The sequence below is a fragment of the Dama dama genome, chromosome 6 (genome assembly GCF_033118175.1).
Source record: "Dama dama isolate Ldn47 chromosome 6, ASM3311817v1, whole genome shotgun sequence".
Taxonomy (NCBI): domain Eukaryota; kingdom Metazoa; phylum Chordata; class Mammalia; order Artiodactyla; family Cervidae; genus Dama; species Dama dama.
The window spans coordinates 18,537,918-18,550,331 of NC_083686.1; the positions used below are offsets into that span (position 1 = coordinate 18,537,918).

The 12,414-nt window shown below is 36.9% G+C and overlaps 1 protein-coding gene across 5 annotated transcripts in view; it reads left to right on the forward strand.

Moving 5' to 3' along the window:
* HELQ (helicase, POLQ like) overlaps positions 1-12,414 on the forward strand; it is a 48,656-nt gene that overhangs the window by 981 nt on the left and 35,261 nt on the right. For 2 of the 5 annotated variants that reach the window (XM_061145626.1, XM_061145627.1), the window contains exons 2-8: positions 362-1,079; positions 5,263-5,441; positions 6,024-6,224; positions 6,648-6,720; positions 9,151-9,248; positions 10,395-10,493; positions 11,985-12,130. In XM_061145626.1, coding sequence (XP_061001609.1) covers positions 362-1,079; positions 5,263-5,441; positions 6,024-6,224; positions 6,648-6,720; positions 9,151-9,248; positions 10,395-10,493; positions 11,985-12,130 — 1,514 coding nt within the window. Of the gene's footprint in view, positions 1-361; positions 1,080-1,198; positions 4,835-5,262; positions 5,442-6,023; positions 6,225-6,647; positions 6,721-9,150; positions 9,249-10,394; positions 10,494-11,984; positions 12,131-12,414 lie in introns of those variants that run through there. The other 3 variants (XM_061145629.1, XM_061145630.1, XM_061145628.1) reach the window with 3 other exon arrangements.

Below are 12,414 nucleotides of genomic sequence, written 5' to 3' on the forward strand. Positions count from 1 at the left end.
AGGCCAGTGTCTGCAGATGGGACGGGAAACAGTACTGCGGTTATCAGAAACTCCTAGTGAGATATCTCTCCCAGTAGATGGCCGTCGGTCTTGCTACCATCTTAAAGGATTTAACGGTAGCTTAAGAATTAGGATCCCAGGATCACTAGGAGTACAGTTGATGTCAGTCACTTAACGTCTCTGGGCCTCCGTATCTACATCTGTAAAATGGAACAGTAGTATCTATTTTATAGGATTATTTACATTTAGGTCTGTGATCCGTATGTGACCATACAATTATATACCTAAGAGAGCTTTCAGCTGAAACTTTTATTCTTAATGAAAATAGACTCCACGATAAATCTTTTTGTTTTCTTTCCAGATCATTGACAGTGAAGAGGACATGTTTGGTGACTATGATAGCTTTGCTGAGAACTCTCTTTTAGCTCAAGTTGATGATCTGGAACAAAAGTATTTGCAACTTCCTGAACATAGGAACCATGCTACAGACCATGCCACTGAAGATCTTTGTTCAGAAAGCAATAAATGTAACACACTCAATGTTCCTACTGTAGGTGACTGTACAGAATTAAATATAGATGAGCACATGAAGAACCAGAGCAGGCATGAAGATGTCTCTATTGAACCTGAAGCTGATATTTTGTATGATGTACCTTCTTCTCAGGTTTTATTCTTTGAAAATTTGCATAAGTCTTCCAGTGATTTGGGTGATCCATCTACTGAAGAAAAGGATTGGAACTCATCCTCTCCTAAGACTGTGAATGAGAAATTGCCCGTTAATAGCAGAGAGCAGCCTCAGCAGACTGTTGAATCCTCTTCGAAAATCAGAACTAGTTCAGATGCAAATAGGAGAAAAAGTCTGAAAGATCATCTAAAAAGTACCATGACTGGAAATGCCAAAGCCCAAACACCAATATTTTCTAGGACTAAACAGCTCAAAGAGACTCTCCTATCTGAAGAAATTAATGTTGCTAAGAAAACAATCGAGTCATCATCAGATGACCTTGGTCCTTTTTATTCATTACCCAGCAAAGTGAGAGATCTTTATGTTCAGTTCAAGGGAATTGAAAAATTATATGGTAATGTTTTTTGCTGGAATGAAAAAACATTTACCCTTATTACCATAATATTGGTGCAAATCAGTAGAAAAGAGATGCTGCCATGGTCCTATTTCTCACCTTAAATCAAAAACTCAGTCCTCTCAGCCTTCCATCCATATCCTGCTGCTATTCAATTTCTTTTCTTCCCTTCGTGGCCACACTGCTCCAACCTGTTATCCTTGCTGTCTCCTTTTCCTCACCTCAGATAATTCCCAGCCCATTCCACCTCTGGGGTCTGTGTTGTCACTTGTTATATAATGACTGGGGTGTAAACCCAGTGAGACTTTAGTTCTTCCCTGACTTCTCAGTTGCTTACCTAACATAACTGACCAGACCCTTCTTGAAACACCCAATTCTTGACATTCCACTCCTGTTTTTTTTTTTTTTCCTAATTAGCTGGCTGCTCCTCCGTCTTCTTAGCTTCCTTGGCTGACTGTTACTTTGCTACCAAAACTTAGTTGCTGAAATTCCTTTGACTACTCAGATGTCTTGAGTGAGTCAGTATTGATAATATCATTAATTAAACATCTTTAAAGACAGCTTAAGTTAGGGTTTAAATGCAGAGAAATAGTAGTAATAGCTAATTTGTCTTGTAACATTTTTTCACAAATCCTGGCTCCTTGCGTATTCTCAAATATGTGTCATTTTAGACAAAGAAGGGACACTTGCTGCCATCCTGAAAGAGCATCCTGTCTAATCACTTCATAATTACTTCTGAAACTCCTAAGTTAGTATTGTGAACCACCTGAAAACATGGGTTCTTATCTCTGGGGGAAGACATTGAGGTTGGAGTAGTAGGACTACAGGAAACAAAGTCTAATACAAGGCTTTACAAGAGTGTAACAAAACTAAACTGTGAGGTTTGCAGTTCAAGAGCTAAAGGTGTGTATTGTCGTTGAAGTAGATGTTACTTTTCTGCCCTCTGCTTTTTTTTACCAGCACCTTGTTCTATGTTTCATCTGCATCTCCTGCTCTCAGGACAAGACTTACCTAACTCATCTTTTTCTTTTTTTTAAGATTTATTTTTATTGATTTATTTTTGGCCGCACTGGGTCTTCATTGATGAAGGCGGCTTTCTCTAGTTGGAGCGAGCTGGGGCTACTCCCTGGTTGCAGTGTGCAGGCTTCTCGTTGCAGTGGTTTCTCCTGTTGCAGAGCACAGACTCTAGGGCCCATGGGCTCAGCAGTCGTGACTCCGGGCTCTAGAGCGCAGGCTCAGTAGTCGTGACTCCGGGCTCTAGAGCGCAGGCTCAGTAGTCGCGACTCCCGGACTCCAGAGCGCAGGCTCAGTAGTTGTGCACTTGCGCTTGATTGTCGCGTGACATGTGGAATCTTGGGGATCGTCAATCTGATGATGAGTTCTGGCACTGTCACTTAACCACAGGTCTTGGACTCTGAGCCTTAGTTCCTGATCTGTTAAGGGATAATCATTTTTTTGCCAGTTATATTGTGTCAAGAACTTGCCAAGTTGAACTTTGGTTATGACTGTCAGTAATTATATATTGTTTGCTTTAAAGTAAGAACTTTAGTAAATAACTTTTTAAAATCTCAGTATTTGTAAATCTGATGACGATACGACCAATTTAAAGCATGAATATGTGTGTTATTTTTCATTGAGCTAAAGCAGTGCTTCTCAAAGTGCAGTTCCTAACTGCAGCATCAGCATCACCTGGAAATCTGTTGAAATACGCATTCCCAGGTTCCGCACCAGCCCCCCTGAGTCAGCACTTTGGGCTGAGATCTGGCATTCTGCTTGGATAAGCCCTCCTGATCCTGATGTGCAGAAAGTTTGAGAGCTCCTGAGTTAGAGAACCTCAACCTTATACAATACTGTTGTTTTTGCCTTTTAGGCATAGAATTACATGCTTAGTGTGTTTTATAAAAATATTGGGAACTAAGTTAATGTAACTTTTTTTAGTATGTGAAGAAAAATGTTATTTCCAAGTATTTATTATTTTGGTCATTTTATACTTTAAAACTCTGAGTTGGATAAAATGTGGACATATAGTTTCACATAAACATCTGCAGCTTGATAACTAATGGGTGATACTAGCCTGAAGTATTTTCTAATATTTAAGTATTAAATATTCAATGTATTTAAATATTTTTGAAAAATTTATTTTTTATCAAAGCATAGTTGATTTACAACATTATAGCAGCTTGTGGCGGAGAAGGCAATGGCACTCCACTCCAGTACTCTTGCTTGGGAAATCCCATGGACAGAAGGGCCTGGTAGGCTGCAGTCCATGAGGTGGCTAAGAGTCCGACACAACTGAGCGACTTCACTTTCACTTTTCACTTTCATTCATTGGAGAAGGAAATGGCAACCCACTCCAGTGTTCTTGCCTGGGGAATCCCAGGGATGGAGGAGCCTGGTGGGCTGCCGTCTATGGGGTCGCACAGAGTCAGACACAACTGAAGTGAGTGAGCAGCAGCAGCTTGTGGAAAAACCCAAATGAACTTTGCAGCCTACCCAACATATTAGTTTCAGGTGTACAAAATAGTGATTCAATATTGTTATAGGTTACATATTCTACTTAAAGTTATTACAAAATAATGGCTATTATTTCCCTGTACTGTAAAATCCTGAAATGCTTTTAAAGTAAAAAATACATAATTATTTGCATATATTTCAGGCTGCAAATAATTAGCTCATATGATTGTGTAATAATTCAGTCTTTACCCTGTTGGCTCTTTGTTATATAAACAATGCTATGGTAAACATCTTGCACATAATCTTTATATATGCACATGCTTTTTATTTCTGTCAATGTTGAGTTCTATAAGCAATACTGCTAGATCAAAGGCAGCATGCAGTTTTATGTTTGTTGCTGACAGATTGCTTCCCAAAAAGACTGTAGCAGTTTATACTTTCATCAGCCACACACAAAAGTGCCTGTTTGTTCCTGCTCTAGTCAACTCTGTATTTTACATGTGAGGGGCTTTTTGTTTAGGTAGTTATTTAATGCTTTTTATTGGTTTATTTCTTTTGCCAAGCTAATAGGTAACAGTGGAGCATCTTTTCATGTATTTATAAACCATCTGCATTTCTCCATACTGTGAAATGTCTTATCATATCTTTTGCCCATTTTTCTAGAGGTAAATATAATGCACATTTTGAAGACTTTTAATGATCCACATTGTCCACTTTTCCTACAAAGTACTTATACCAGTTTTCACATTTTGTTTTGGATCTAATATGATCCTTTTCATGAATTCCACCTTGCTAACTTGTGGAAACTCTAGATTTTGTTATCTAGTCACTAAGGCATGTCCGACTCTCTTGCAACTCCATGGACTGTAGCTCACCAGGCTCCTCTGTCCATGGGATTTCCCAGGCAAGAATACTGGAGTGAGTTGCCATTTCCTTCTCCACGGGATCTTCCCAACTCAGGGATCAAACCCATGTCTCTTGTGTCTTCTACGTTGGCAGGTGGATTCTTTACTACTGAGCCACCAGGGAAAATCTAGATGTTATAGTTAATAACACTAGTCTTTTATGGTTTAAGCAATCTCATCAGTTTAAGGATTTTTTTTTTTTTTTTTGGCTGCACCAGATCTTAGATGCAGCATGCGGGATCTTATCCTATCATCAGGGATCAACCTCAGTCCCCCTGCATTGGGAGTGTGGAGTCTTAACCACTGGGCCACCAGGGAAGTCCCTCTCATCAGTTTAAAATGGTATTCAGACCATTCAAACCAGCACCCTGTGAAAGCTGGTTGAATAGTCTCTAGGTTTGTGTAAATTCTCAATTTTTTTTTTCCTCTTCGCTCTGTTTCTCTGTTGGGTGAATGAGGAAGGGAGGCTTACACAGTGTCCTTACTGAACATAAGAGAAAGGCCTTAGAATTCACACAGATCCCTGAAAGGCCCCTTAGCCCTTCTGATGTCGCAGGTGATACCTCTTGTCCAGCAGGCCTGCCTGCCCGGTGGAATCTTAGACCTCAGTCTGCAGCTGGCAGTTGGGTGAACTAGTTGCCCACCCCACCAACCAGGCCTGAACTAGTATGCACACCATGCATTGGAGATTTTTGATATTTATATATAGTTGCATTTATTACTATGAGAAGATGCTACACAGGATAGGATTTGATTTTTTCTTCTTAGAAAACTTTGTAGAAGGGAAAAATAAGGCTTTTTTCCTTCTTTTTTCAATTCCACAGAATGGCAACATACTTGCTTAACATTGAAATCTGTGCAAGAAAGAAAAAATTTAATATATTCCTTGCCAACAAGTGGTGGAAAAACCCTCGTGGCTGAGATTTTAATGCTACAAGAACTACTATGCCGACGAAAAGATGTTTTAATGATCCTACCATATGTAGCAATTGTTCAAGAAAAGGTGTGATTTTTTAAAATGGTATTTGTTAATGTTATTCTCGCTTTCAGATAAAATAAATACTAGATAAACACTAGATAAAATAAAAACTAGAATAAATGTAACAACTTTTTCTTGACTGAGAAGAGGTAGCCTTACTGATGGAGAATTATTATTTTTAGGACGTGTAGAAGCAGTGTGGTGTACTTACTAAAAATCTCTTCTAATACTAACTAACTGTTTAAGAAAGAGTTTTTTTCCCCCTAAAGTTGTGAATTAAACTCCATTTCAAATGTTCTACTGATATTTAGCATGCTTTTTCAAGCAGAAACTAACCAATTATTTATCAAAATAAATGAGTTATGATGTTTTTTAATATCAGAAGAGAATTAAAATTTATTTTTACATTCATTACATAGTTTAAAAGTGGCATTCACTTCAAGGATCAATACATTAGTTATGACATTTCTTAGATGTATATGCTTTATCTGTAACCTTATTCTCATTGATTTATATTAAACACTATTTTAGATTTTTTAAATCCCTGTGAACACTTAATACAGTTCTTATTTATCTGAATTTTTTTTGTTTATTTTAATATTCTAGATTTCAGGTTTGTCAAGTTTTGGTATAGAACTGGGTTTCTTTGTTGAGGAGTATGCTGGAAGCAAAGGAAAATTTCCTCCAATTAAAAGAAGGGAAAAGAAATCATTATATATTGCCACTATTGAAAAAGGACATAGTCTGGTGAACTCCTTGATTGAAACTGGAAGAATTAGCAGTCTGGGTCTGGTTGTTGTAGATGAGGTTGGTTACTATGTTTGTTGATTTATCAACATTTTTATTGTACTAACAGTATTATGTGTATCCATTTAATACCTTATGAGGATGAGTATTTTAAGATATAGACAGTATTTAGACGAAGGCATTTAATGCTTGGTAATCAAATTCAGTTTTGTGTCAGTTGTTTCTTGAAGAGTAAATTTATGTGTATATGTTCAGTTTTATAATAGTACTGATGAATTCGTGATGCCAGGACATTGTCCTAGGGATAACGTCATTAACTTAAAATATCAGTGAAATAATGTATATGTACTCTAGTTACCATAACTAAAATGCTTGAGTTATAAAGCAAACATTGCTTCTTCATTTCATCAAATATATGCTTGTTTTATGTAGGTATTATATGCAGATTTACTTTTATCCTTTTTTTTTTTTTAAATCTCAAAGTTGCACATGATTGGTGAAGGAAGCCGTGGGGCTATACTGGAAATGACTCTGGCAAAAATCCTCTACACGAGCAGTAAGTTTTTTTTTCAAATGTGGTCACTAGTTGATTTATAATCAAGAGACCTATAAAAGAGTTAATTCTATCACTAGCTAGATTATGTAACCTAGAGTAAGATGCTTAAGCTTTCTTAGTTTTTTATTTCTAAAGTAAGCTTATACATTTTTGTTGGATGCATGAGTAGAATCATGAAGATAAATGAAGTTAGCATTTGAAGATGTCCCCACCAGTATTCTCCACTTACTGGCTCTGTGTGCTTAGGCATGTGACTCAACCACTCTTTCCTCATCTGTGAAATGGGCACAATAATGGTATCAACCTATGGGATTGTTGTAAGAATTACATGAGGTAACACATGTGACCAATGCATTCAGCCATGCTCAGCACAGAGCACACTAAAGGTTTGCTGCTATCGCCACCATCAATATCATTTAAAAAACGTCTGTAAATAGTCACTTTAAGGAACTATTTTACACCATCAGATAGTTTCTAAATTTATATGATATATTTATTCTAAATGTTTATCTATTTTTATATACTATTGCAATAGCCTATTAGGTACTATAATAGTTTATAGAAAATTATCCATCATAAAGATCAAATCTTAAGAATTATTTTTAAAATTTTGATAACTGTTATTTAGGCAGATTGTAGCACTTTATAATCATTGATTAAAAAATGTTTATTGAGTACCCACTGCATGTAAGGCCCTATTTTGAGTGCTAGGGATGTAGCAGTGAATAAAACAAAGTCCCTGCCTTTATCAAACCTATATTTTAGTGAAAGTGAACAGATAATAAGCAGATAAACAAGGAAACAGATAGTATCAGATAGTAATACATTCTATGGAAAAATATAAAGCAGAGGATGAAGGGAGAATGATCATCTACTTGTCACATCCAGTGTACACTGATAGTTCTTGTCTTAATTTCTTTTCAGTATTTGAGTACTCATTCTTTTTTCCCTTGGGTGCTGAAACACCATTCTCTTTTCACTTCTCTATTGTCCTTCTGTAAGACCAATCATGTGTTAGCACTGAGAGGTAGAACAGTGTAATGACTCTGCAGCTGGATTCAAATCCTGGCTCACTTTTAACTTTGTATGTGACCTTGGGCAGGTATACTATATAGTATAGATCCAACCAGTCCATCCTAAAGGAGATCAGTCCTGGGTGTTCACTGGAAGGACTGATGCTGAAGCTGAAACTCCGATACTTTGGCCACCTGATGCGAAGAGTTGACTCATTGGAAAAGACCCTGATGCTGGGAGGGATTGGGGGCAGGAGGAGAAGGGGACAACAGAGGATGAGATGGCTGGATGGCATCTCTGACTCGATGGACATGAGTTTCAGTAAACTCTGAGAGTTGGTGATGGACAGGGAGGCCTGGCGTGCTGCGGGATTCATGGGGTCGCAAAGAGTCGGACATGACTGAGTGACTGAACTGAACTGAACTGATAGTAACTGTGCCTCTTTTTCCTTGTGCATCAAAAATGGAGGATAGTAATAGAACCTTCCTCACTGAATTGCTGTGGAGATAGCATGAGTCTTTGTGAAGCATCTAGCATAGTACCTGCACATAATGGACATGTGTTTGCTGTATACTTATGTACACCGCTGCTGTATACTTATGTATACTGCTGCTGTATACTTATGCATGCTGCTACTGGGTACTTATGTGTATACTTATGTACACTGCTGCTGTGTACTTCCATGTATATTTATATACGCTGCTTCTGTATACTTATGTGTATAATTATGTATACTGCTGCTGTATACTTATTTATATAAGTATACTGGTACATATTTATGTGTCTTTCTGTCACCAGTGCCTTACACTTAATAGATATTTGAACAAAAGGGCTCTCTTCAGTTTCTCCTTTTGTTCTCCTTTGTGACACTACTTTCTAAGTGTGTTCATCGTATACGTTGATCCTATACCATAGATTCATCCCTTGTTTCCTTCTTCATACAGTTTCTGCTAATTCTCATCCATACGCATGACTTCAAATTCTTTTTGTGTTCTGATGGCTCCCAATTTGTGTGACCAGCTTATACCTCTCTTCTGAGTAATATCATCTGCCAGGTTAATAGTCTGGTTTTATAGAGTTGACTGTTGAACAACACGGGTTTGAATTGCATGGGTTCACTTGTAAGTGGGTTTTTTCAGTAGTAAGTGCTACAGTACTGCAGGATCTGTGGTTGGTTGAGTCCAGAGAGGCAGGACTGGAGATAAGGAGGGCCACCTCCAGGTTTTACACGGATTTTCACCTGCACAGAGGGGTGGTGTCCTCAACCCTCATTTCGTTCACGGTCAACTGTGTTTGTCTTACCTGCCCCTCTTTCCCACGTCATTCTGGAAAAATTACAAACACAAAAAGGTTGCTAAAGTTACTGTTATGATATACTAAATAACACATTTTTCTCAATACTTTTTCTTTTTTTAGAAACTACTCAAATTATTGGTATGAGTGCAACGTTAAACAATGTTGAAGACCTGCAAGAGTTCCTGCAAGCAGAATATTACACCAGTCAGTTTAGACCAGTATGTACCTAAGGTTTGATTTGCTATGTGCCATCTTCTGTTTCTAGCAAACGTACTGTATAAAAATTCTGAGAGTGATGAAGGAGCCACTCACTGTATCTAAATGCTGACAAGCCTGTGTGGAGAGAACATGCACTGTGGGGTCAGGGAGCTTGGCCGGGATGGGTGCCCGGCTCACGGGCCTTCAGTGAATACTTACTGAATGAAAATTTTCAGACCCATTCTGCTTTTCCACTTTATATTCTCTAAGGTAAATTTTTTCATCTGGTGAGAATTTAGTGATTCACATTTTGAGTTATTGACACATATAAAAGTTTATCTTAAAAGTTAAAAAATGTTTTCAAAGATTTAAGTTTTGATAGTTATAATGCTTTTTTAAAATAAGACCTCACATGGATATAAATTTAAACTCCCCAATAACAGTGTTCCCAAAAGGCTTGAAGAAAGTAAGTATATGTTGTTCATAGTTATTTGAGAGAAGCTTATAATGTACATGTACTCTGTAGTCTCTGTGTCTAAATAGGTTTACAAAAAATAATTTTTTAGAATCACCAAATTTTAACTTGAAATTTGATGTTTTTATATTTGCACCAAATATGAGAATTTTCAAGAGATAGTTCCTGACCTTAATTGTCAAGTTAGGTGATGTTCTGTAGGTGGCTGTGTGGTACAGTGGCTAGCGCATTGAGCTTCTCAATGCTATTCTTGAAAACATTCAGTAAGCTCTGTTTACAAACTTCTTTTGTCTACAGATACTTAAGTTGAAAATAATTTGATGGTATTCACATTAAAACTGGTGACTAATAAAGTTTTTAAATCTGGAGGAGTAACACAAATAACTCCTTAATAATAGATAGTGAACACTTGGCTCACTTTTACTTCCTCTTGTGACAAATGTAAGTGTCTGATTTTCCTTTTAGATATGTGGCTATTTAATTCAAAAGCATTTCTTCAAGGATAGTAATCCCTATTTTGATTTAAAGGAAAAAGAAACTTAAATGGGAAAGAAATTTAAGTTGAAGTATTCTGCATACCTTAGAAAAGATAAAGTTTTTGTACTGTTTTACAACATATTTTAAAAAATTTGAAACTCTATAAAGAGGAATTTATATATGATATTAATTACAAATGTCCTTTTAATTCAAGGTTGAATTAAAAGAATACCTGAAAATAAATGACACAATATATGAAGTTGACAGCAGAGCTGAGAATGGCATGACTTTTTCACGCCTCCTTAATTATAAGGTAACCTTGATAATCCCTGATGGTGAGGTTCCTAGACTTTGTGCCCAGCTGCCCTGGGACACCGCAAAGGAGTCACATGGGTACCATGGGACAGTTTATATATTTCAGAGAAAAAAAGCTGATGCGGGACATCTGTTGGACACCATACAAATGACTGGTTCAGACAGTTTCCAATGTCAGTATTAGATCACACTACATTACTTCCTAAGATAGTATATCTTTGTGAAGTTGGTGATTTTTTCTTTCTTTTTTTTTTTGCACTTACTGTAAGCAAATACCATGTGAAAATCAATGTGGAACAGGAAATAAGGGTTTCCTGGCTTGAAAGACTGGAGGGCCCAGGTGTGCATACTTCTCATTAGTGGGTTATGATAGTTATTTAAGAATGAAATGAAAATTTTTTTTCAACTGACATTTATTGTTATTCAGATGGCTCCTTATTTGTGAAGAAATGCATCCTTGTTCTTTGGACCTGACTACCTAATAATCAAAACTTTCTTTTGACCTTGGGGCTCCATGGACCAAGAAAGCTTGGAGACCTTTCCCATAAATGTTTATTCATTCAGCAGCAACAGTAATATAAGAAGAAATATTTGTGAGCTGTATAGCTCAGATATTGGTGTATGAAAATATGGATGTCTGCTGTGCTAATGTTCTGTGGTTTTCATGGAGGACATTGAAAAGGGAGAAAGGAATTTTACAGCAGTTTTATTATTCCATGAAGGTATATTGGGCTTCCCTGGTGGCTCAGTGGTAAAGAATCCACCTGCCAATGCAGGAGACAGGGGTTCGATCCCTGGGTCAGAAAGACCCCCTGGAGAAGGAAATGGCAACCCATTCTAGTATTCTTGCCTGGGAAATCCCATGGACACAGGACCCTGGCAGGCTACAGTCCATGGGGTTGCAAAAGAGTCAGACATAACTGAGTGATTAAACAACAACCTAAAGGTATATTATTCTAAATCTGTATCTTAATTAGTTTTCAGTCAAGTTGAAGAAAGTGAGGAGATTTTAAATAACTTTACTTTTTTTTTGTTCTTTGAGTTCTTTATGTCTGTTTGATAAATATATTTTGTATTTCTGAAAACATGTCCTGTAGTATGATTGAATATGTTTTTGAAAACTGTTAGTAATAGCAAGAGGTTTAACTTATTTATGCAGTTCTTTGACTATTATTAGGATCAATTTGTGTTTCTCTCTGTGGACTTTTTCTGCTTTGGTGAAGATGGGCGGGCCATAGAGTTATTAATAAAATTTATTATTTTCACTTCCTTTATTTAAAATTAAATATACCTAACAAAACCCTAATAACAAAAGTGGGACTTAACATTTTGCTGTGTAATATAGGTTGCATCTTTTCTTTTAAATGGTCATATTTATTAAATGAGGAGTTCAAAATTATGGTTGATTTACTTACCTTTCAAAGCACACTGGTAAAATGAAAGGCTTTCCTGGCTGCTAACTACTTTGTTCCTAAATCTTGTCGTGCAGTATTCCGATACTCTGAAAAAGATGGATCCTGATCAATTGGTAGCACTGGTGACAGAAGTTATTCCCAATTATTCCTGCTTAGTTTTTTGTCCCACTAAGAAGAACTGTGAAAACGTAGCAGAAATGATATGCAAAAGTTTAAGCAAGTATGTTAATCTTTTAAAAATATTCTGTTTCATTTTTTATCATGATCTACATGCCTGTATTCTGTTTAACAAGCACTGATTACTTTTTGCAGACATTATGCTAAGTTATTATACTAGATTCTAAAGGTCCTGGCCTTGAGGGAAAAAAGCTGAACTGTGAAATTCACAGATGTGAAATGGCCAGAGAAAAATTCTAAGGCTACATGTAAGAGAATGCTGATTAAACAACAGCTTGGCTCCACAGTGAGTCACCTTGGGGCCTTTTTAAAATCTCAGTGCCCAAG